We start from the raw sequence: 23111 nt of genomic DNA on the forward strand, positions 1-23111 counted from the left end.
TTATTCAAATGAGCTGAAAACTTGTGTACAAACAAAAACCTGCACATGGATATTTATAGCAGCTTTATTCATAATTGCTAAGATTGGAAGCAACAGGATATCCTTCAGTAGGTGAATGGATAAACAAGGGTACATGCAGAAAGTGGAATATTATTCAGCGTTAAAAAGGAATCAGTTATCAGGCCATGAAAATACGTAGAGGAAACTTAAGTGCATATTATTAAGTGAAGGAGGCCAATCTGAAAAGGCTACATATTATATCATTCCAATTATATAGCATTCCAATTCTAGGACATTCTGGGAAAGGCAAATCTATGGAGTCGGTAAAAGATCAGTGATTGCCGGGAGTTGGGGAGGCAGGAGGGATGAAGAGTCAGAGTGCAGATTATTTGTAGGGCAGTGAAACAACCATTCTGTGTGATCCTACAGTGGTGGGTAGTCGTCATTATACATTTGTCCAAACTCAGAGAGTGGACAGCACCAAGAGTGAACCCTAATATAAACTATGGGCTTCGGGTGATAACGTGGTGTCAATGGAGGTTTGCTGGGACAAAATCCAGGTATAGATAAGTGGGGGAGGCTGTGTATGTGTGTGGGGAACAGGGTTATGGGAGTACGGTCTGTACTTTTGGCTCGATTTTGCTCTGAACCTAAAATTACTGTAAAAAAACAGTCTATTCATTTTTTTAAAATGCCAAAATAAAACAAAGAGTACTATGCCACAGAGACTACATATGGCCTACAAATATTTATTATCTGGTCTTTTACAGAAAAGGTTTACCAAGCCCTGGACTGTGTCACAGTAGAACTAGGAAATGAGTTGCTTAGGTTTTCTGATGTCATGCCCAGTGACCCAGTTCTCCTGGTACTTACTGTCTCTAAAGGCAAAGTTGTTCTCATGAATTTCTGTTTCATTTGCAGGTATATGAGTGACCTAAAGCAGCAAATTAAAACGGAGAGAGAGCAGTGCCAGCTGCGAGCAGGGCAAGGATGCCAATTCCTCCTCCCCCTCCACCCCCACCTGGTCCTCCTCCACCTCCCACTTTTAATCAGGTAGGTAATCCTTCCACCCGCTATCTCAAACCTTAATGGATACTTAGCGCTTCCTGGTATAAGAGTAAGAGTACTCAAAGACGTGGTGCAGGAAGGAGAAGAAACAGGTAACATGTGCCCTTACCAGCCAGTGCTGATTCCTGAGAGGTCCTCTTAGGACCGTAATGGCTTCTCTTGTTTTCTTGTCCTGGTTCAGTTTAAATAGAGATTAGGGCAGGTAGGAACTGGCGTTTCCCCCTAAAACTATTTGTTCTATAAAGGTCTACTTCATTTCTCTGGCATCGTTGAAAAAAAGGATGGCAGTTTCTGATGGTGGTTTCTTGCCACCATTTCAACTCCCTCTTCTCCAAATCAGTTCATTTTAAAACCTAGTACATTACGTCTAACACCTCATCAAGAAAGAAAGTTTGTGGCATGTGTTAGTAAGAAGACTTAAAGGTTTGATAATGGAATTTTAAAAAGCAGTGTAGCTTCTTAACCAAGGAAGCAGCCTCTTTAACTATGTCTGGATTGTGACATCTGGTGTCACCTGAGAAAGAAGCAACCTGGGTGCTTTATCACATTTTTTGTAAAATTTAGTGAATAAACTACAGAGAATGAATATTCCAGAGGTGCACACGCAGTGTTTAACAGATGAGAAATTGTGCTATAAAGAGGGAAAGTGACTTGCCTAGCTCATTTGGTTCTGAAATACCACTAGAAATCAGGTCTGCCAACCCTTTTTTTTTTTTTTTTTTTTTATCTAGTTTTCAGACATTTCACTTGAGGATATGTATGAATCCCCTTTTTGGATGAAATTTTATTGGAAGCCCAGTAAGTGAAGTAGATGAAAGCAGAGCTGCTCTGGTTATAGTGGGATTCAAGGACCCAAAGGATATCCTTGGATCTCTGTAACCTCTTGGATTACTGCCGTGCATCATGCTGTCTTTGTCATTCACTCAATAGCCTTTTGTTGGGGGCTTACTGTGTGTCAGGGACTTGGCTAGGCATACAAGTTAGAAAATCCCCATAATTTTACTCTGTGCTTACATATTGTTTTACTCTTTTACAACAGGAATTTACTTATATAATTGAAAGAGAGGGGAAATATGTGGATAAGCAAAAAGAAGCAAATAAAAATCACCCATAATACCATCACCCAGAAATGAGACAATTTCGTCCTTTCTTTTATTTCCCCCTTCTTCTGCCTCCCCCCCACACTCTGGTTCAAGCTGTTGTTTCTCAGTCTAGTTGTATAGGACACAGCTCCCTGGCCCATGCTGGTATTATGAGTCTTGCGCTCCCCTCGGCTGAGGCAGTCGGTCGCCTTGGCCATTCTTGGCCTTGGCCATTCTCGCCAGCTGCCGGCCGCTCACGATGGCTGCTGGGATGGCTGCTGGCCATTCATGCTGGCTGCTGGCCACTCAGCTGCTCATGGTAGCACACGGTAGCCCAGGGCAGCACACACAGTAGCCCATGCTAACCTCCAGCTGCTCATTGCAGCCCAGCTCCAGGGAGAACTGTTTTTCACAATCTTAGCTGTAGAGGGCACAGCTCACTGGCCCAGTGGGAATTGAACCGGCGACCTCTGTGTTAGGAGCACAGTGCTCCAACCACCTGAGCCACCGGGCCAGCCCAATTTCTGGCTTTCAAGAGCTCCCAGTATAATGGATAAGACAGATAAGTCAACATTTGAGGCCACAAAGAAGGGCACCTTACCTGGTGGTTGGAAGGAGAGGAGGCAGTCAGAGGAGGCTTCTGGGGGGAGGTAATACTTGAGCCGAGTCTTAAAGGATGAGTAGGGGTTAGCCAGAAAGAGAAGAGGGAAGGAGACAAGCAGAATGTGAAAGGATGCTGATTTGTGAGAAAGCACAGAGGTTTAGATTATTGCTTGAAAAGGGGGGGCCATGGTGGGAGGTGAAGCTGGAGATGTGAGCTGAGGGTTTGGATTTTTCTCCCAGTAAAGATGGGGAGGTGTTGAAGTATTTTCAGGAGCCGGAGTAACCTGATTGGGTTTGTATTAGAAGGGTCACTTAACAGTGTGGACAGTGGGTTGGGAGTTGAGACTGGAGACAGAAACCTGTTGCAATTGAAAATTGAGGGTCTGGACTAAAGCAGTGAGGATGGAGAGTGGAGACAAGAGACACTTAGAAAGTGAAGTCTTGGATGACAGATGGCAGAGTGAGGAAGAGGAAGAAGGTTTGGATGACCCTAGTTGGGGAATCAATTGATGATGGTGCTATTTACCAGAAAAATGTTCTCTTGTGAATAGCACCCAAGTGCATCCAAGTATTCCCAAGCGCAGAATGATACTGCTATTTGTGGAGAAAGGGTGTAAGCTCAATTTGGGATGTGTTTAGTCATATTTTAATAATAATTTTCTCTTTACAAAAGGAGTATGTTCAAGAAATTGATGAACTATGGATAAGCTAAAAGGAGCAATTACCCATAATGCAACCATTCATAACAGTTTTGTATATATCCTGCCCCTCCCTTCATTTCTATCTATATACTCTTTTTTAAAAAAAATTGTGCTTTATATATTGATTTCTCATCTGCTCTTCTTACCCATTCATACATCGTAAATGGCTTGTCATTAAATGGTTAGTGATATCATTAAAAAACTTTTTAGTGTACTAAAAATGGGGGAAATTAGAGAATACCAATAATGACAGAAAATGTGAAAAAGTATCTATAACTACCCTTTGTTAACATTTTATATGTTTTATATATTGATTGTAGGAAAATTAGAAAATACAGATGAACATTATTACCCGAAGTTAACTTTTGCTGGTATCAGCATATATCCTTCCAGAAAAGTTCTGTATGTGGGCATCTTTTTTCTTTCAAATGTAATCTAGCTACTGTTTATTGATCTTTTATTGTATACAAGGCACTGTACTAAGCTCTTGAAAAGGGTCATTAATATCATTTAATTCTCAAAACTACTCTGTGAGGTAAGTTCTCCTGTTACTCCGATTCTATAAAAGAGAAAACTGCAATCATGCTATATGTATTGTTTTATATTTTTTACTTGATTGTAGCAAACATTTACTGCTACAGAGAGGTACTTCTGCATCTTTAGCTTAACTGGCATCCTGTTGTATGGTTATCATGGTTCTTTTTGGTTGAACTTTTAGATTATTTTCAGTGTTATGCTATTATAAGCCATTTTTTGGCTATATTATCAACATCTTTTTGCACGTCTCCAGTGATTTTCTGAAAGTTAATTCCTAGGAATAGAATTCTTGTGTTCGACTATTAAAAGGTGTTTAATACATAAATTACTTTCTAGAAAGATCATACCAATTTACCTTACTGCATGTAGTGCAAAAGAGTACCTGTTTCCCTGAAGCCTTCTGAGCATCATAGGGCAGTTATTTATTCTACACCATGTTTAGAACATCTGCAACATGCCAGGAACTGCACCGCGCTGCTCATTGTCCCTGCCTTCATGAAGCTAGCAGTCTGTTTAGTTCTAATTTTAACCTTTACCAATTTCATAGGTAAATACTAGCACTGTGTTTTCCCCTGCATTTCTTTTATTGTAGTTGAATTTTGTTTTCATACTTGCTGGCTCTTTGATTACTTTTACACAGTATTGTTCATATCCTTTGCTTATTATCCTACTGATTTCTAAGTCATCTTTATATTTAATGCTTTATAGATTTAGGACACTACGTTTGTGTCTATCATATGTTACATTTGTCACAGATGATTTTTTCCTTCCGGTATATCATTTGTTTCTTTACTTACTTTCCTAAGTAAATAATTTGTAATAAACAAGTCTGTTCATCTTTTCCTGCATTTTAGTTGTCATGCTTAGAAAGTCCTTCCCTTAGCTATTTTTTCATATAGTGTATCTGAGTTTTTTTTACACTTAAATTTTATAATTCAGCTAGAATTTGTTCGAGAGTAAGCTGTGAGGTAGGTATTTAACTTCACTGTTTTCCCCCAAATTACCAGTGATTAACACCTTGTCTTTAATAATCTACTCTTTCTGATGAAATACACTTTTATTATTTCTTAAATAGGTCTGGGCCTGCCTATGGACTTACTGTTTTGTTCCATTTAACTAACTGTCTGTCCGTGTGCATCTGTTGTAGTTGGTCATAGGAATATTTCAGGATTTAAATGAGATAATGAAAATAATATGCTTAGCACAATGCCTGAGCATAGCAGGGGCTCAATAAATGTTTGCCTTGCTGCTGCTGATACATATAAAGCATCTAACACAGAAGCATAGTGCATAGGTACTCAGTAACTATTAGTGCAGGTCTCCTAGCAGAAGCTTCTGAGTAGGAGGGAGACCTGTACCCTTCACAGAACAGGAGAAAAAAGACGAAGAAGAATGGTGATGCGCATTGATACTGCTGTTGGTCACAAATATCTGATTAGGTTGGACGGGCATCTCATGGAATCTAGTTTGGCTTAAGGCATTTATCCTGACCTTGTGATGAACGGGACTTTTGGGGGTGAATTTCCATTCCCTCTTCCTCCAGGCAAACAAAGAGCAGCCCAAGCTGAGTCGAGATGAGCAGCGGGGGCGCGGCGCCCTCTTACAGGACATCTGCAAAGGGACCAAGCTGAAGAAGGTGACCGCCATTAATGATCGGAGTGCTCCCATCATTGAGAGTGAGTCTGAGCTTCCTTTCCAGTGACCCACCGGATCCTAGGATTGATTTGGAGACTTGGTTGTGTTGTCATTTTTATCGTTGGGTCTTGAGTGGAAGAGTTTTGTCCTGGGATATTCTTTGTTTCTCTTCCCATCTGTTCATTTGAATACCTTAGAAACTTCTTTTTGACCTTTGGGGAGCATTCTCAGGTTGAGACTCCCATCTCTTATGTCGCTAGTGCTTGTTAGGGCACATCCTCAGCTGTTCTCTGAGGAGACTATAACAGTTCTAAAAACCACTCAGCTGAAGCCAACGATGATTTTATAATTGCTACAATGTCCATTCTGAAAGGCCTCTGGGGAGTTTGCTCACACCTGGGTCCCTGAGCCACTAGCTCCGCCACCCTCCTTTACCATCTAGAACATGAGAGGAGAGCCCAGAAAACTCTGTTGAACATGTCTTTACCCTGGTTATCCCTCTGGCCTAAATAAGGGAAGATTGGCTCCTTGTTCCTTTTGTTTTTCTTTCATCGCTGCAAAGAGTTTCATTGTCACATGAAGCTGTGGAGCAGAGAGTCCTAGCTTTTTTTTTTGTTTTTGAAAGGCAAAAGCAAGATAGGTTTGTTTGCAAATTAGAGCCCAGGTAGAGGAAGAGTTTCTCCTCAGAATTGACTTGATCACCAGCTTAGCGTATATGAAATGAAAGCCCTAATAGATGGTATGCTTTCCAGAACCCAAAGGAAGCAGTGGTGGTTATGGCTCTGGAGCAGGTGCCCTGCAGCCCAAGGGAGGTCTCTTCCAAGGAGGAGTGCCAAAGCTCCGACCTGTGGGAGCCAAGGACGTTTCAGGTATTTGATAAATACTTTCTTAGGTTTATTTCCCAAGTATGTTAATTTCTGACTGCTCCCTCATGATCCATCGGGGGTTGAGGAGTGTGGCAGAGACGGAAGGAGGAGTGGGAATAGGGGAGGAGTTACAGAGTAGAATAAAGCAGAGGCATTAAATTAGAATGTATTCTGTTTATATCAGTAGTGTTTGTTAATGGGCCCTGAGCTGGATTCAAACCGAGTCCTGTACAAATGCTTTCCTTGCTGCTGTGCAGGTGGCACTAATGAGGCTGGGTGAAGTTGAGATACTGACCGACAGCATATCTCGAGCTCTGTTGACCCAGTACTGTCTGGTATATTTTAGAGAACCTAGTTGGTAAGCCAGCCCTACAAGTCCCCACTTCTCGAGCTGCTGCCCCAAGGCCTCCAGTGTCTACAGCCAGCGGGCGCCCTCAAGATGATACAGACAGCAGCCGGGCGTCACTCCCAGAACTACCCCGGATGCAGAGACCATCATTACCGGACCTTTCTCGGCCTACCACCACCAGCAGTACGGGCATGAAGCACAGCTCCTCCGCCCCTCCGCCGCCACCCCCGGGGCGTCGTGCCAACGCACCCCCTACACCTCTGCCTATGCACAGCAACAAAGTCCCAGCCTACAACAGAGAGAAACCCTTGCCGCCCACACCTGGACAGAGGCTTCACCCTGGTCGAGAGGGACCTCCTGCTCCACCCCCTGTCAAACCACCTCCTTCCCCGGTGACTATCAGAACGGGACCAAGTAGCCAGTCCCTGGCTCCTCCGCCGCCGCCTTACCGCCAGCCGCCAGGGGTCCCCAATGGACCTTCCAGTCCCACTAATGAGTCAGCCCCCGAGCTGCCACAGAGACACAATTCTTTGCATAGGAAGACACCAGGGCCTGTCAGAGGCCTGGCACCTCCCCCACCCACCTCAGCCTCCCCTTCTTTACAAAGTAATAGACCACCTCCCCCAGCGCGAGACCCTCCCAGTCGAGGAGCAGGTAAGTGCCTGGAAGCACCTTTTTTTCCTGTCATACTGAGAATTGAGCTTATCTTTTCACTCTTTTCCTCAAAGCTCTCCAGTGATTGAAGAGAATAAGAATTCGCTTACTCTTTCAACACAGCTTATTGAATACCTTTTTATGTGTCAGACTCTATTGTTAGGGAAACAGCAATAAATGGAAGAAATTCCTGCACTCCTTGACAGTCAAACAAATAAATTAGTAAAAAAAAATATATGTAACTACATAGTATGTATATACTTTAGAGAAATACAACGTGGAGAAGGGGGATAGGATATTCTGGGGTGGGGTGATATTTCCAATTACAGGGGTGTGGGTGGAGGGGGGTCAGGGATCAGGGAAGGTCTTACTGATAAAGTGACAATTTGGCAAAGACCTGAAGAAAGTGAGGGAATAAGCTAAACAGGCACGGAGAACAGCAAATGCAAAGGTCCTGAGACGGGAAGGGGGGGTGGGCAGCAAGGAGGCCATTGGGGCAGGACTAGAATGAGTGAGGGGAAAAGTGGCAGAGTATGGAGGTCAGAAAGCTAGATTTCCATGGGAGAACATTGTATGTAGGACTTTGTAAAGAGTTTGCGTTTTACTTTGTTGGGAGCCCTTGGAGGGGTTGGAACAGAGAAGTAGCACTGATTTACCTTTTAAAAAGATCACCAGCTCTTACGTTGAGAACAGACTGCAGGAGGACAAAGGTGACAAAAGGAGACCACTTAGGAGGCTATTTCAATAAGGTGGGCAGGTGGGTAGGACCATAGCAGGTTTGGAGGAAGACAGGTATTTCGTGTTGGGCAAATCAAGTTTGAGGTGCTTATTAGATATTCAAGAGTAAATAATGAATTGGTGATTGGCTCTCAAATTCTGAAATTCACGGTAGAGGTCTGGGCTAGAGAGAGCAATTTGAACGATGCTGAAAACCACATGCTGGGTGAGATCACCTAATAAGGGACTGTAAAGAAGAGGTTTGAGGCTTGGGGCCCTCCTCCATTAGCGGTCAGAGAGATGAAGAGTGCCAAGCAGAAGGAGCTGAGAAAGAGCCTCCAGTGAGGAAGGAAGGGGGGAAACAAACAGAGTGATGGGAAAACTCCAAGCCTGAGCGAGTGATCGTTCTGTCCAAGGCTACCTCCGGGTCAGTTAAGTGGAAGCCTGGGAATGACATTGGTTTCAGCAACATGGGAGTCATTTTTGGGGACTCCCAAGCAACATGGAACCCTTTTTAGTAGTTTTAGTGGAGCGGTGGAGGTGAAAATCTAATTGGGATGCGTTCACAAATGCAGGAATAGGAGAGGAATTGGAGATAATATAGAAATCCCTTAAGGAGTTTTCTGTAAATGCGTGTGGGGGGTGCAGATAAATGGAACATGGGATTGAGGCTTAGATTTGTTTTCTTCCCAAGGTGGGAGAGATTTCAGCATCTGTTTGTATACTGATGGAATTGTCCAGTAGAGAGGGAGGAAACTGCCTGAGGAATTGTCCTTGAGGAGGCCAGAAGGAATGGAATCTGATCCATAGGTAAGGGGTTGGCCTTAGAAAAGAACACAGATAGTTCTTCCATAGTAACAGGAGGGAAGGCAGAGCATATAGGCACCGAAGCAAGTTGGTGAGGGGGTGTGGTGGTAGGAGCATGTGGACAGTTTCTTTTCGTTTGTTTCTGTTTTGGGGAAATAGAAAGCAAGGACATCTTTCTATTGCTGAGTGAGGAGAGCGAAGGAGAGGGAGATTTGAGGAGAGAGAGAAAAGGGCTTGCAGTGGTCCTGTGGGACCGTGGGAGAGTGAATGGAGTAGGGAAGTGGGCTTAGGGTAACCAGGAACAGGAAAGGCCCACTCGCGATTAGGCGGGCCTAATCCATTTAGAGTGAGGTTAATCAGCTTGGTGTATTTGCAGATACAGAGTTGGGCAGAGTCGTATTTAAGCAGGGTTAGCAGTGTTTAGGCACATGAGACTGTAAGGGAGAGTGGGGCCAGGGAGTTAATTTCAGGATGTGTGTTAAGGGCGTGATTGCAACAATGGAACGTGTTCCTAAGATGTGTAAGGAGGGCATTAAGGAACCCTAGAGGTAGAGGAGATTGTATAATCTTTTTACAGAATAGCGTAACTGAAAGTAGAGAGTGAGGGAGACCATGACAGCAGCTCTCCGGGGCTTTCTGAGACCCAGGAATTGGGGCTCCCACATCCCCTTGTATCATTGAACTTGGAGCCACATCCTCCTCGAATGGCTTTTGAGCTTTTATTTTGAACCATCAGTCCATGCAGGTATAGAAGTTATATCATCAAGAAACATGTATTGAAAGCCCATTAACCTGTGCTGCTTCTTGGTTAATTACATAGAGATTTGTACTCTAGGAGAGCTGGCAGTCCAAAAGGCAGTCGTGCAGTAACCTATTACTTTCCTTACCTCGTATCTTCCTGGCTTTAGCTATAAGGATATAGTCCTAAGGTGGCCTTTGGTTCTACAAAGTTTAGGTTAAAAAAATTTTGTTTTTAACTTAGGAATTTTTTTTAAAGACGCTTTATCTGAGCACAGCCTACATCTTCTTAACCCCACCCAGGAATAGAAATGGAGAAAAATGCAATTTCTGTGCATTGAACTGAGTAGTTTTAAATGTCTGCAGACTTCTTGTGTCCTACTTCTCTGTTTTTTTCTTTATGGATTCTTTAGAAAAATATGAAGTTATAAAGCCTTGGTCTTCTCTTTATTAGCCATCACCAACCCTGCTTCTTGTGTCAATAACTAGAGTGGAAATTCTTAAGAGTGGTACACTGGAAAAAAAAAATTGAGATATTTTAGAGATCTTTTGAGTATTGGTTTTTATTTGTTTATTCTCTGAGTTTGTTCTCTCATCTGTTAAATGGTGTGTTCACAGTATTTTCAGAGGTCGTTGTAAATAAAAGTTATTTATGAAAGTGCTTTATAAACTATAGTATGCTGATGAATGTTAGAAGTTTTATGCAAAGGACTTCAAGGTAGTTCACAGACTTATTTCTGTTATTACCTTATATTATAACAATATTATGCGATAATGTACTTTTGTTTCTATGTGAATTATTTACATTTGAAGCAGTGTGGGGTTTTTTGCCTTCCCAGAGTCCTCAGGAACCAAAAACAGCTCACAATATTGGTCCATAGAGTTTGTTTCCTGAATTTTTCTTTTGCAGAGTAAAACACTATTTTTAAGGGATATTTTTTTCTTTTTGAAAAATTGGTTCCATTGTGCTTTCGTCACAGTTGGGTTTATCTTAGATTACAAAAGGCAGTCTCCCACCCCAAGGTTTCTATTACAAATTGCTTCTTTCTTAGGTTCCTTGGGTTCCGGGTCTGTCACTTGAAACAGTCTTAAAACTGGATGTGACAGAGCTCTGAAACTTACTGGAGATGGCAGGACCCGGTTGGGATGCCCATCCCCAAGGGAGGGAGGGAGTTGAAGAAGCCAAGTGAGTTGCTCTTGGTCCTGTTCTGTTTTGCCAGTCCAGGCTGGCTCTCCTCACTGCCATCTGCTCAGTGTCTAGCTGGTGTCTAGCTAACCCTGTCTACCTTACTCTCCCGGGCCCCGCCCTAGGAGTCGATACAGATTCTCGGGGCCCTGAGAAATCTGGGCTTTAGGGAAATATTTTGAGGATAACTGAAAGAGCTTCAGTTTGGGCAGAGTTGGAATGAAAGCAAGGTTCAGAGATCTGCTGGGAGATATTAAGGAGATTTCCCTTTAAGGATTGCCTCTAATGGCCCCTGTCCATACTTAGACCTTGAAAAGACTGAGGGAGAGTTGACATTCCGAGTGTACCTTATGGGAAGTGAAAACTAACACTTACTGGGCCTGCCGTGCTGGACCCCTTGTCTGCATCTATTGTCCCATTAGTGTTTCATGCTTACCTACGGTCACTGTACAGAAATTCTGACAGTAATTCTGGAGGGACAATAAGATATGCTCATATTACTAAAACAGTGTTTTCTGTTAAGCTGATTAGTCTCCATGTACTATTTAGATAGCAGCTATTTATTGGACATGGCATAGGTACCAAAAGACACACTTCCATCTCACTGGGTTATAAATTTGTTGGGGAGATAAGATATATAATACTTGCAGTAGTTATGAAAAGCAGTGTGGGGGTAAGAGAAAGAGCAAACGTGTGCTGGGTCTATTAAATCTGTGACCTTAGACAAATAATCTGTGTCCCAGTTTCCTTATTTGTGAAAAGGGGATAATACCACATATTTTGCAAGAGTGGCTGCAAGAATTTTTAAAGATTTACTGAATAAAATGCACCCAGGACAGTGCCTGGAACAGAGTGGATACCAAGTAATTGTAGCTGCTGTTGTTAGTTAATGCAAAGCATAGAAGTAATGTAACTTAAACACATTAGAATGTATTCCAGTGGTGGTGCCATTTCTTCAGACAAGCTTTTGATGTTATCTTCTACTTGGTGGCAAATTTTTGTCTTTAAGGATGTATTTGATTTTTTAAAATGGCCTAAAAGCTGAGTCAGACATAGGTACGAATATTTTTGTTACTGTTGATGTGACCTCAGAAATGAGATGTGACCATCATATAATAATATTTATGGATCTGTCTGATAAACGGGGTTTGGAGGCAATTCTGAGAGAGGTGTTCCCAGTTTCTTAGAGCAATGAGAATATCAGTGGCGATACGTAACTTCCACAGATGAACTTACTATATGTGTATGTATCTTGAAAATCACTCACTTTAGTCTGTACTACTAAGTGCTAGAGTAAGTGACGTGGCCTATAAATGCCTTGAGTGAGCACAGAAAGAGGGGAGCAGAATAGAGTGGATTGCTTCCGCAAAGCCTTGAGAAGATGGAACCTGCATTAAACCTTAAAGGATAGATAGATTTGGTAGTAAAGGAAGAGCGATGGCATTTCCGAGGATTGTGGGAGCAGTCATAAGAGCGGAGCATACGTAATTTGGTTTATTTAGCAAAGGTTGATTGAGTACCTATCATGTGCGGTACATTTGGCCGAGCTTGGGAACTCACATGAGTGGTCACTGCTCTGACTTATACACAGTATACTGGGGAAAAGGCCCATATAATGAATAATCAGAGTACAGTAGAGTGGTAGAGAGACACAGAGGGGATGGTGGGGTGCAGAAGAGGGGTACCGAACCCAGCCTAGGAACCAAGAAAGGAAAGAGGAGAAGGTGAGATCAGACTGACTGACGTGGTAAGAAAGGATAATCAGGGGAAACCCAATCGGGGTGGAAGCTCAGGATTCTAAACTATGATGTAGGAAATGCAAAGCCTTTGCAAAAGTTTGAGCAAGTATTTTGGAGATCGTAGTCAGTTGGTGGTATGCAGAATAGATTGGCAGAGTTAGAGATTAGAAGCAAGGAGAACATTTGGGAAGCTTTTTGCAATAGAACAGGCTAAAAATGAGAAAGCCCTGAATTAGAATTGCGGAGGAAGACACGGGAAAGCAGGGGGAAAATCATGAAGAAGAGGTGGAGTTCCTGCCTGACTTGTCCTGAGAAAAGAAAAAGGGTCATATGTGTAGTCTGAACTTCGGTATCTGGAAGAATGGCGATGCTGTTAGAGAAACAGGGATGAGAGGAGGGTGAATATGGTATTTAACATGGTGCCCAGAGCCTCTGAGCCGCTGCATCCAAACCTAACTGCTGCGGATTTTACTTCCAGCTCCTCCGCCCCCACCACCCATGCTCCGAAATGGTGCCAGAGATGCTCCCCCTCCCCCCCCACCATACCGACATGGGGTGGAACCTCTGAGCCGAGGAAAGCCCCCACCTCCGCCCTCAAGGACGCCAGCCGGGCCACCCCCTCCTCCTCCACCGCCCCTGAGGAATGGCCACAGGGACTCGATTACCACTGTCCGATCTTTCTTGGGTGAGTAGCTGGCTGTTACAGCCTCCTCGTCCCTGTGGTGACTTACTAATTCTGTGGCCCTTGAGGAGTGGGAATGGTCACTTGACATCCTTTGTTCACAGCAGGTCCTCTCCCCGACTTGACCTCAGATTTCTAGGCCCTGTCCATTGACATCCCTTTCCTGATGCAAATTCGAGGCATGGTTGCTTTGCGATAGATTGAAGTAAAATCAACAGGTGTCATGCTTCTTCTAAAGCCACTCTCTTGCTCCCCAAGGATCATTATTTGTGGTTACCTTTTAGTTAAGTCAGAGACTTTATCCTCTTCAGGATCATTCAGACAAGAACTCTATGTACCGTGTTTCCTCGAAAATAAGCCCCAGTTAAGATTGTCAGCCAGACAGACACACTTAGTATGTTATGACGATGTTCCAGAAGAAGATGACCTGACTGTATTTGAATAAATGTAGATTGTTGTACATGAAAAAATAAGACATCACCTTAAAATACACCCTAATGTGTCTTTTGGAGCAAAAATTAATATAAGACCCGGTCTTATTTTCGGGGAAACACGGTTTCTTCCTAAGAAAGGACTTTCTAGTCCTTTAAAAACACTACACTGTGGAAGTTAAGTTTCCTGTTAAAGGGGAATGCTTTGAAGAGGCATTGTAAATGCCATTTTTATAAGTTAATTATGATTGTCTTGGAAAAAAGAAGAGTTTGTTCTTTGAAGACTAAAATAAAGGTGTGTTTGGTTAAAAAACAAACAAAACACTAACTACACTGTGTATATAACATTTGTCTAGTAATCCAAAGCCACTAACTAGCTGTGTTATTTTGAGGAAGTCACTTTATCTCTCTGACCTTACTTCCCTTGTCTGTGAAATGAGGAAGTTGACTAGATCAGGCGTGTGTCAGATTAACTTTTCCAAGGTTATCAGTGAATCTTAGGCCCTACCTAAGAGATTCTAATTCATTAGGTCGGGGATGGAGTACCAAGCAATGGTTGTCCAGAGGGTATCATTAGACCCTCTGTTAAGGACTCCTGGAAAGGTCTATACAATTCCTTTCAGCTCTAACACTCTGGATTCTTTTTTTTCTTTTTAATAAATTTTATTGGGGAATATTGGGGAAAAGTTTGTTTCTCCAGGGCCCATCAGCTCCAAGTTGTTGTCCTTCAATCTAGTGTGGAGGCTGCAGCTCAGCTCCAAGCCCAGTCACTGTGTTCAATCTTTATTTGCATGGGGAACAGCCCACCATCCCATGTGGGAATTGAACCGGCAACCTTGTTGAGAGCTTGCACTCTAACCAACGGAGCCATCAGCCGTCCCTCCAGAAGCTCAGTGGCAGCTCGTCTTCAATCTAGTTGTGGAGGGTGCAGGTCACTGGTCCATGTGGGAATCGAACCCGCAGCCCTGTTCAGAGCTCGCGCTCTAACCACCTGAGGCATCCGGCCACCCCCTGAATTCTTTAATGGTTGATTCTTCTCTGCCTTGCCCTAGTCTCTTCCTATTAGGTGGACCAGGGTTTTTGCTTTGAAGATAAGTGAACGTGATCAAGCTACACCTGTGAAAATTTTGAACCTTCTTGTAGTGGGGCCATGGAAAGTGGGAGTGGGGGCCACGAGATGGTTATCCCAACTGTGTTCCAGAGCTAAGTGAGGGTAACCTGGGCCAAAAGGGAATTATCTGGTCAGATCTGTTACTAGTTGGTGAGAGAATCCACAAATATTCCCATTTTAAATTAATTTCTACCAATTTGTGGATTCAGTTCAGTTGGTTTCCCATGGTGATAGTCTGTAAGATGATTGTTAAAGAACTATATTCCTTTCTCCTCCCATGCAGGCAGCTGGTCTCCTTTCTTGCTATATGCCTGATTTTTCATGGAAAGATGTTTCAAAAACCAGTTGAAAGACTAATTCCTTCATGTACAAGTAGCCTTTGAGCACCTCCTGTGTGCATGTGAGGGCCATAGAATGGTGCTATTGCTGTCCTCAGGAACTGGGGTTAGTGGGCAAGGCAGGTCCTCGTGTACGTCAGAGTGCACGGAGGCGAGTAAGGGGAAGTTCAAGTGGTTCAGGGGGTGGGAGTGTGAGGAAGGGGGGCGCGAATTAATATCCTGTTCCTTTTGTAGATGATTTTGAGTCGAAGTATTCTTTCCATCCAGTAGAAGACTTTCCTGCTCCAGAAGAATATAAACACTTTCAGAGAGTATATCCCAGCAAAACAAACCGAGGTGAGAAGAGTAGTCATGAAAGTTTTTCCATAATTGCATAGAAAGTAGAATTCGTGTCTTTTCTTCAGCTCAAATTTGCTTCTCCTCATCTGCATTTTCTTTAAAAAACCTAGTCCCCTAAAATTAAAGGTTAGTTTAAAGAGCCTGTCTCTTATTTCAGGGCTGTTTGGGTTATTCAGGGTCTGGTGGGTGAGCTTGTGTATGTGGTTTTTATTGGTATTTTTTTCAGCTGCCCGTGGAGCCCCGCCTCTGCCACCCGTTCTCAGGTGAAGTCTGGCTTGGTCCTGTTCCTCAGGAAAAGGATGGACTCACTCCTCTTCTCAGATGGTCCCTTCTATTCCCCTGCAAACCTGCATGAGAGCTCCTAACGTGTTTCTCCAGTGCAGCCAACCTCTAGGCTCCAAGCGTCCTCCCAGCTCACCTCCATCTGTGCATCTCGTTGCTGGACTTGGTGGTTGGACTCTTTACGTTGACAATAGGGTCTCAAACCCTCCATCCATCCCCTTTCTAGCAAGCCCTGCTAGCCAGATGAGGAAAAGCTTCCATGTCCCCTGCTTTCCTCTGGGGGAAAGGTGCCTTGTTGTGATTGTTGGGGCAGGGTGGAGAAAGGAACTCCTACCTTCTCCTACCCACTTTGGGGGAAGCTTGGCTGTACGTTACATTTCATCATTTAGGAGGCTGACATGGCTGGGACTTGGGAGAGAGGGGGAATTTTTAGTGAAACAATCTAGGAGTTTGCAGAGAAGTGATCTGTTGGAAAGATTAAGTTTGAAGAAAGGACAAGGAAATGGGTCTGCTTTATTTTTAGGGGTATTTTGGTTTTGCTCTTACCCCGCCCCCTACACTCACCCCACGGATAAGTTGGATATAACACTAAATACTAATCAGTTAAACTAAACATCTAATACAAAGAGAGGGTGAAATAAACTGGAGAGTCTTTTGGAGCTAGTAAGTTCGAACTCTCTGCAGCGAAGGGACCAGGAGCCATTTGAATCCTCTGGGACTCCCTGCCCTATTTCCTCAGGGTGCTGAGGCTGAGGGATGTTTTCCCTCCCCCCACCACCCAGCCCTCAAAAGAAAAGTCACTTTCATTCATTCATTCCGGATTCACAAACCCCACAAACTTCCAGATGGAGTTCGGAAGATAGGGACTGGGGATGGCCTTACACTTGACCTTGAGTTCACCTTAGTCTTTTCTGACTGGCCCTGAAGGTCACCAGCCCTTTCAGTCCTATCCAGACACGTCAGCCCCATGGGTGCTCCATGATGATAAAGAATGGAGGGGTGAAGCACCTTGTAGAAGGGACCAACTCTGTGGGCTCCAAAAGACTGACTAAGGCCCAATCGTTGCAGAGTTCACAACCCATCTGACTGAACAGACTCTTTCTGTTTTGTCCACCACCCACCACCCTTGCCTTCCCAGGACTTGCAGGGGTTAGCACAGCAGAGTAGAGAAGGGAGAGGAAGCTTATGGGGGTCGTCCAGGATTTCTCTGCGCCAGGAAGTGCAAAGACAGGTGAGGCATTCCTCAGCCCAGCTGATCTTCCCTGGCGGCCAGCAATATGTTGTTTCTTCATCTTCCAGATCCTAGTTAAAGAGCACAGAGAAAATGGAGGTGCCCGATCTAGGCAGGAACTGAGCTTGGATGATGGGACAGGGACTTCCCCTTCTCCAACAGTGTGATGGGGGCTCCTGGGGTCCACACACACAGATGGTTTGGTTTGCTACAGCTCTTACCAAGTGCAGAGGCTACTCAAAGCTTGGAGTCAGAGGAGGGAGGCCATGGCGATTCCTTGAAATGGTTGGGGAAAGTCAGTTGAAAAATTTCCCCAGATACATCACAGGCTTCAACCACCTTAGGGACCTTTGTGATCTGTTGGATCACAGACGAAGGGTCTGTGCCTGGTGCCAGGTGAAACCTGAGTCTTCCAAATGCTAGATGGGACAGTGCTCGACGTGGGTTATTTGTATGGGGTCGGCTATCCTTTGTCATCCCCTGGACCACATTGACTCTTGGGACAAACCAAGATTAGGTCTGTCACCAGACTTTTCCTAATCATTATTTATCATTTTTATTTTCAAATCTCTTAGCATTTATCTCCCAGTGATACCCCCAGCATCCTGCCCTGAGTAGAGCTGAGAGAGGGATGCTAGTGGAGGGAAAGGGAGAGAGTACGAGACTGGATACGGCAGCAGTTCCAGGGTAGATAGATGCTGACCAGTTACTGATCTTGGACTGTGAAGTCTTCCCATTTATTTTTGAAATGGGAGTTGATGCCTTTTGTACAATGTTACCCAAGTGTGTTTTTTCCCCTTTACTCAATCATGGAGCATCCAAATACGTATCACAAGTAAAAGCCAAACCCCAGCTTTTCAATGGGGCTGATATCTTCCTCCCCTGTGACCTGCTGTCCCTCATATTCCCCAGCATTTGGACTGTGTCACATGGGTATTGTATTTTCAGTTTCTCGGCCTCATGAAAAAAGGCCTGGGCCTAGATCTAGTCAGATGGATTTTCTTCTTCAGAGCATGTTAGTGACACAGTACTTATTTAAATGTCTTTGCCTTATACATTATTTGGTCCCTCTGTTAATAACAGATTTATTATCATGTATATTTACTATTGAAGAATGGGAATGTGATCCTCATAGTTATTGATCTATTTTGTATGTTGTAAAAAGCTTGTAATATAGGTTTAAGGTGGGCTGGCTGCAAGAGCACTAAAACTTCTCACCTTTTAAACTGCTCTTTTTATCTGCTTGTGGGAATGTCGTCTCTTCAGTGACAGATTGGGTGGTCTCATGTTGAGGCTGTTGCCCAGTCCCGTTTACCCCTATCCCCCTCAGAAGGAAGAGACATTGCCCAACTAAGCATCAGGAAGCTGTGTTAAAAGCCCTTGTGTGGGTTTGGTTTTATGATGTTTTTCTCTAGTGGGAAAAACTTAATACTATAGTTGTTTCTTACCGCCCTTTCTGGGAAGCAGGGCAGTGGCCTCCAGGTTTGTAAATGAGCTAGATGCCCCTCTTCCCCCCTCTTCTCTGGTCACCCAACCTGGGTAAGAGCACTTTGATATTCCATGTGTGCTTTTCTCTGTCGTGGAGATTTCCTCCAGCAGCAGAGCCCCATCATCTTCACAGCCTGTGCCCCAGTGTGAGAGTGCTTAGGGCTGCCCCACCCAATGGATGTGAAACTTCTGTCTCCAGAAATTCATCCCAGCCCTCCCAACTGGCAAAGGCAAGGAGACTAGCCACTGGCCATTGCACTGGGGGCATCCCCTCATGCCACGGCTTCCCAACTTGAAACCCAGATTTACCTTCAGGGAGAGGTAAGAAAAAACTGTAAATAGACTTGCTACAGAGCAACTCAGGGTTGGGGTGTGTTTTAATTCTCCTGATCACTTGAAATAATCTGTAGGCTGAATGCTTATGGGAGGTGGGGAACAAGTGTGACTCCAGGGTCTTCTGTGAAGCTTTGGGGGTGGAGTATAGGGCTTCTGAGGCCCTTTGATGGCACTACACTGAGCTGTCTGCCCTTCTGGAAACCCAGCCTACAATCAACTGCAAATCAAATTCTTCACATTCCAGTTGTAGTCTTTTTCCCCCCTATTAAATCTCAGTCCCTGCCTGTGTAGTCAGGGTGGCTTGCTATAAACCACCCTAATTTAGGGAATGGAAGGCATTACAGCTCTGCCTTCAAGACTCATACCTTAAAAACAAAATGATAGAAAACTGCAACCAGTTTCAAAACACATACAAAAAAAAAAGGATAACTGTTTAACTGAAGGAAGGGTTTGGTTCCATTCAACTCCACGTTCATTGTGCCTTTACTTGTGTTAGATTTCCGTGCTTTCTTCCCCTCTCCCTCTTTGAAGCAATTAAAATCTTCCTTGATAACTGCTGTTTCTTTCTTTCTACTCTTGTTTCTAACATCTTAGTGGGTTCCCTAATTGTCCTAAATCTCATTCCACTAGTGGCAGAGGGGCCAAGCCTACTTTTCTCATGCCTAACCTTTATTTCCCATGACAACCAGCATGGAACTCATAGTCAACACTGAATAAAAGACTAGAATGACATGTTTGAAGAGTGTGAGTGTGTATGTGTGTGTCCATCTTTGTCTGCATGTGGATCAGTTTCTTTTAAACATAATTTATTGTATGATTTATTTTGGAGTTATATTCTGATTACAGTGCTCCCTCCCAATTAGCATTGATTCCCCACCACCTCCACTAAAATGTATAATCTGGTCTCAGGTTGGATTCTTTGGTACGTTTGTTTCTTCTGGATGCCATGCAGTTTAATTAAACCTTGCTTAAAAACAAAAACAAAATACTGGAAACTGTGTACTCTTGTCGGGAATGCCACCTCATTTGCTGGCATAGAGAGGGGAGAAAGTCTGTTGCCTCATATTCCAGTTTGGTTTGACTCTAGATCTTCTGAGAAAGGAGATAACTGACTTGGGCAGAAGTATCTGCAGCTTCCTGAGGGTTTTCTCTCCACCCCTCTGCTGTATTTTGAAAATCACAGTTCTAGTTAGCCATGCTGACTGGGTAATTCTAATAGAGTTGGTCATTATTTATATTTACCACCTGACTTCCCTTTGCTTATGATTTCAGGGAACCCAGGACACCCTCTGGCCTTGTGTCCTTTCTTTATATCCCTATGATTCTTTCTACCTGTGTTGTATGGCAGATGCTCACACTACGGCATGGAAGAAAAGGTGGGGGCAGAGCATGCAGACCTTGTGTGTCTATTTTTATGTGGGTATTGGCTGTTTTTCTTCACTGCTCTTTAAGTTGAAATCTTAGCTGGCTTTCTGGAACTTCGACTTTCGGTGTAAAAGTTAAACCAGACATTCTCTGCTTACTAGGGTCAGCCAACATAATCACCATTAAGACTTAATGAGCTTAACTTACACTTTCATCACTAGCAAAGGTCTTGAAATTATTTCCCATACTGATCCATAATGAGTATGTGTATGAATCACTCGCACATAATTTAGATAAAACAACCTGAGGGGGAGGGCGGGAAGGAAGAGGGAAAAGCCTCCTTTCATTTTCATCCATACTTGCCAAATTGGCTGAATTCCTGATTATTTGGCCCATCATTGTTATTAATATGATTAATAAACTACCTATTTATTGATTTAATTGTTCCTCCTGTAACTTTAAATAGCCCTCAAATAGAGCTTGCCTAAATGACCCTCAACTTCCTAACCCTATAAGCTTTCTCCATCCTATTGGGATGATATTGCTAGGTGTGTGTGTGTGTGTGTGTGTGTGTGTGTGCGCGCGCGCGCGCGCCAGACAGGTCCTTCCAGTGTGATTTGATTCCTTCCCCAATGATACTGTGTATGAATTAACAGGTGATAAGGACACTAGTTTGCCCACTGTAATTATTGATGAGACACCACTGCCTATGGTGAATGTGCCTCTTAAGTATTTCCTGGCCCAACCCAGACACAAACTGTGCAACTCACTGCAAGGAAGCTGCCTATCTCTGACTTCCTATTACTCTGCAGACGGAGATAAGAGAACTGAAATGTCAACCTCAGGATCCTAACCACCCTAGAGGGCAACTATGGGGAAATGCTTTGCCTGTGACATCACTGGGGCCCAGTCTGAATCGTTTTTACACATAATTGAATTTATTCTCCACTCCTAGGTTTAGGGGTGTGAGACTTAAAGGGCTACATGGTATCTGGCCACAAAAAACAGGAATGTCCTTCCCATTCATTCAGTGAGCATTTATTGCATATTTGACTCTGTGCCAGGCATCTATAATATGAAAATGAATAGGACATGGTCTTCCAAGGAGCTCAGAGTCTAGTAGAAGACTTCAGGACAGCTATCAGGAGAAACCTATGCAGTGTATTAAAAGGCTTTATGGTAATTAGACAGGGAAGGAGGATGGTGAGCAGCATTCCAGACAGGAAACAGCAAGGACAGAGGCACAGAAGCAAAAAACAATCTGGTGATTATGTGCATCATGTTACTGGAGTATTGGAAAGGGAAAGCTTCAAGTTGGTAACCTTTTAGACACCTTTCAATCCTGACATTTTGTGATTCTCTGCCTGTTTACACAGTGGTCATTTACCCTTGTAGGCTCTTCTTGGAACAGGGCTATATTTCCTGGTAAGTGTTTTCATAGGCTCCAATATGCACATTAAGTACTCATAGCTTCCTCTGCTCCCTTTCTCCACTGTAAGTGAGAGAGGTTGTTCACCACCATCCCTTAAAGCTGGCTACTAGGCACATGTTACCCCTTTCAGTTTATTAAGGACAATTTTTAGGTGCTCAGGTTATAAAAATAAGAACAGGGGAGGTTGTTTCCTAGGTTCCATTGCCCTATTAAGACATCAGAAATACCATCTGGTCAAAAAGCCTCCATTCTAGGATAACACTTTTTACATTCACGGCTGCCTATCTCTTCACTCTTACAGTTTGCAGCTCCTAAAAAGCCTTCCCAAAATGTGCTCCTTCACCATATCTTCCTAATTTAGAAAACCATTTTAGAACCTATGTCTGTAATCCTTTCCCGATATTTGAGTGGTGAAGAGTTTGATCTGTCAGACTTCCCAAGTTCAAATTCTAATTGTGTGACCTTGGGCAGATTTACTCAAGCCCCTCATTTGTAAAAGGAAATAATACCAACTTCATGAGGTGCTTGTGAGAATAAGGTGATATAGGCAAAATACTTGAGCTCAGTCCCCGGCATATGCTTAAACAGTCAGTGTTGGCTCTTATCCTATATGAACTAGGTACAATTAACTGACGATTGTAATAATGTTTTCCTATTTCTGGGATTTATTGCTCTATTTTATGTGATACTGAAAGATGAAAGATAAATGCTTACCATCGCCTAGAATTGGGTTTTGGCTTGAACAGAATCTGAGACTTAGCTAGATTATTAGCTTTGGAAGCTGGCCTGTAAATTACTGCTCTAATTTATTTTTTTTCATTAAAAGCTCAGCTTGCCTCTTCCGTGGCAGTTTTCTCTGGTCCTGAAACCCTAGTGTTTAGCCATTAAAAAAAAGGTTTTACAATTAAGGGGCCATAATTCTCTCCACTCCCCACTAAGTGGGGATTAATGGAATTAATGATAAGAAGATGCACAGAATGTCATATTCTTACCTTTAACAAAATAAAAGCTAAGGCCTGGTCCTATAGCTCACCTTTGAAATACAAATCAGGGAGATACTGTGATGAAGTGTACTGTATTGATGTATGTGTGGAACTTTATAAAAAAAATCATTGCTTTGGGTGTCAGGAAGTCTGGGTCTTAGGCCCTTCCACAAGATGCTGTGACCTCTAATTAACCCTCTGCACATTTGCTTTGTGCCTTGCAGGGTTGAGCATTAGAGAGTTAAGAGCCTTGCACGCATCATGCCTGGCACCCAGAACCGCCCCCCAAATGGTAGATATTATATAGTAGCGCTCTAAAAATCTAGCTTATTAGGATAATGAAAATAGGAAAGTTCAGCAATGAGAAGGGGCAACCGCACCTTTATACCTCACCACCAAAAAAAGGACATA

At 43.4% G+C, this 23111-nt stretch overlaps 1 protein-coding gene across 4 annotated transcripts in view; it reads left to right on the top strand.

The window, feature by feature from the left end:
• The window catches only part of WIPF2 (WAS/WASL interacting protein family member 2), a 41522-nt gene extending 18430 nt beyond the window's left edge, over positions 1-23092 (top strand). For all 4 annotated transcript variants that reach the window (XM_081028146.1, XM_081028147.1, XM_081028148.1 and 1 more), the window contains 7 exons: positions 922-1053; positions 5535-5667; positions 6379-6495; positions 6839-7495; positions 13161-13367; positions 15479-15580; positions 15810-23092. In XM_081028146.1, the coding sequence (XP_080884272.1) occupies positions 991-1053; positions 5535-5667; positions 6379-6495; positions 6839-7495; positions 13161-13367; positions 15479-15580; positions 15810-15850 (1320 nt within the window). In that variant the 5' untranslated portion in view covers positions 922-990 and the 3' untranslated portion in view covers positions 15851-23092. The remainder of the gene's footprint in view (positions 1-921; positions 1054-5534; positions 5668-6378; positions 6496-6838; positions 7496-13160; positions 13368-15478; positions 15581-15809) is intronic.
• The last annotated feature ends 19 nt before the right edge of the window (positions 23093-23111 follow it).

This window comes from Rhinolophus hipposideros (genome assembly GCF_964194185.1).
Source record: "Rhinolophus hipposideros genome assembly, chromosome: 20".
NCBI lineage: Eukaryota > Metazoa > Chordata > Mammalia > Chiroptera > Rhinolophidae > Rhinolophus > Rhinolophus hipposideros.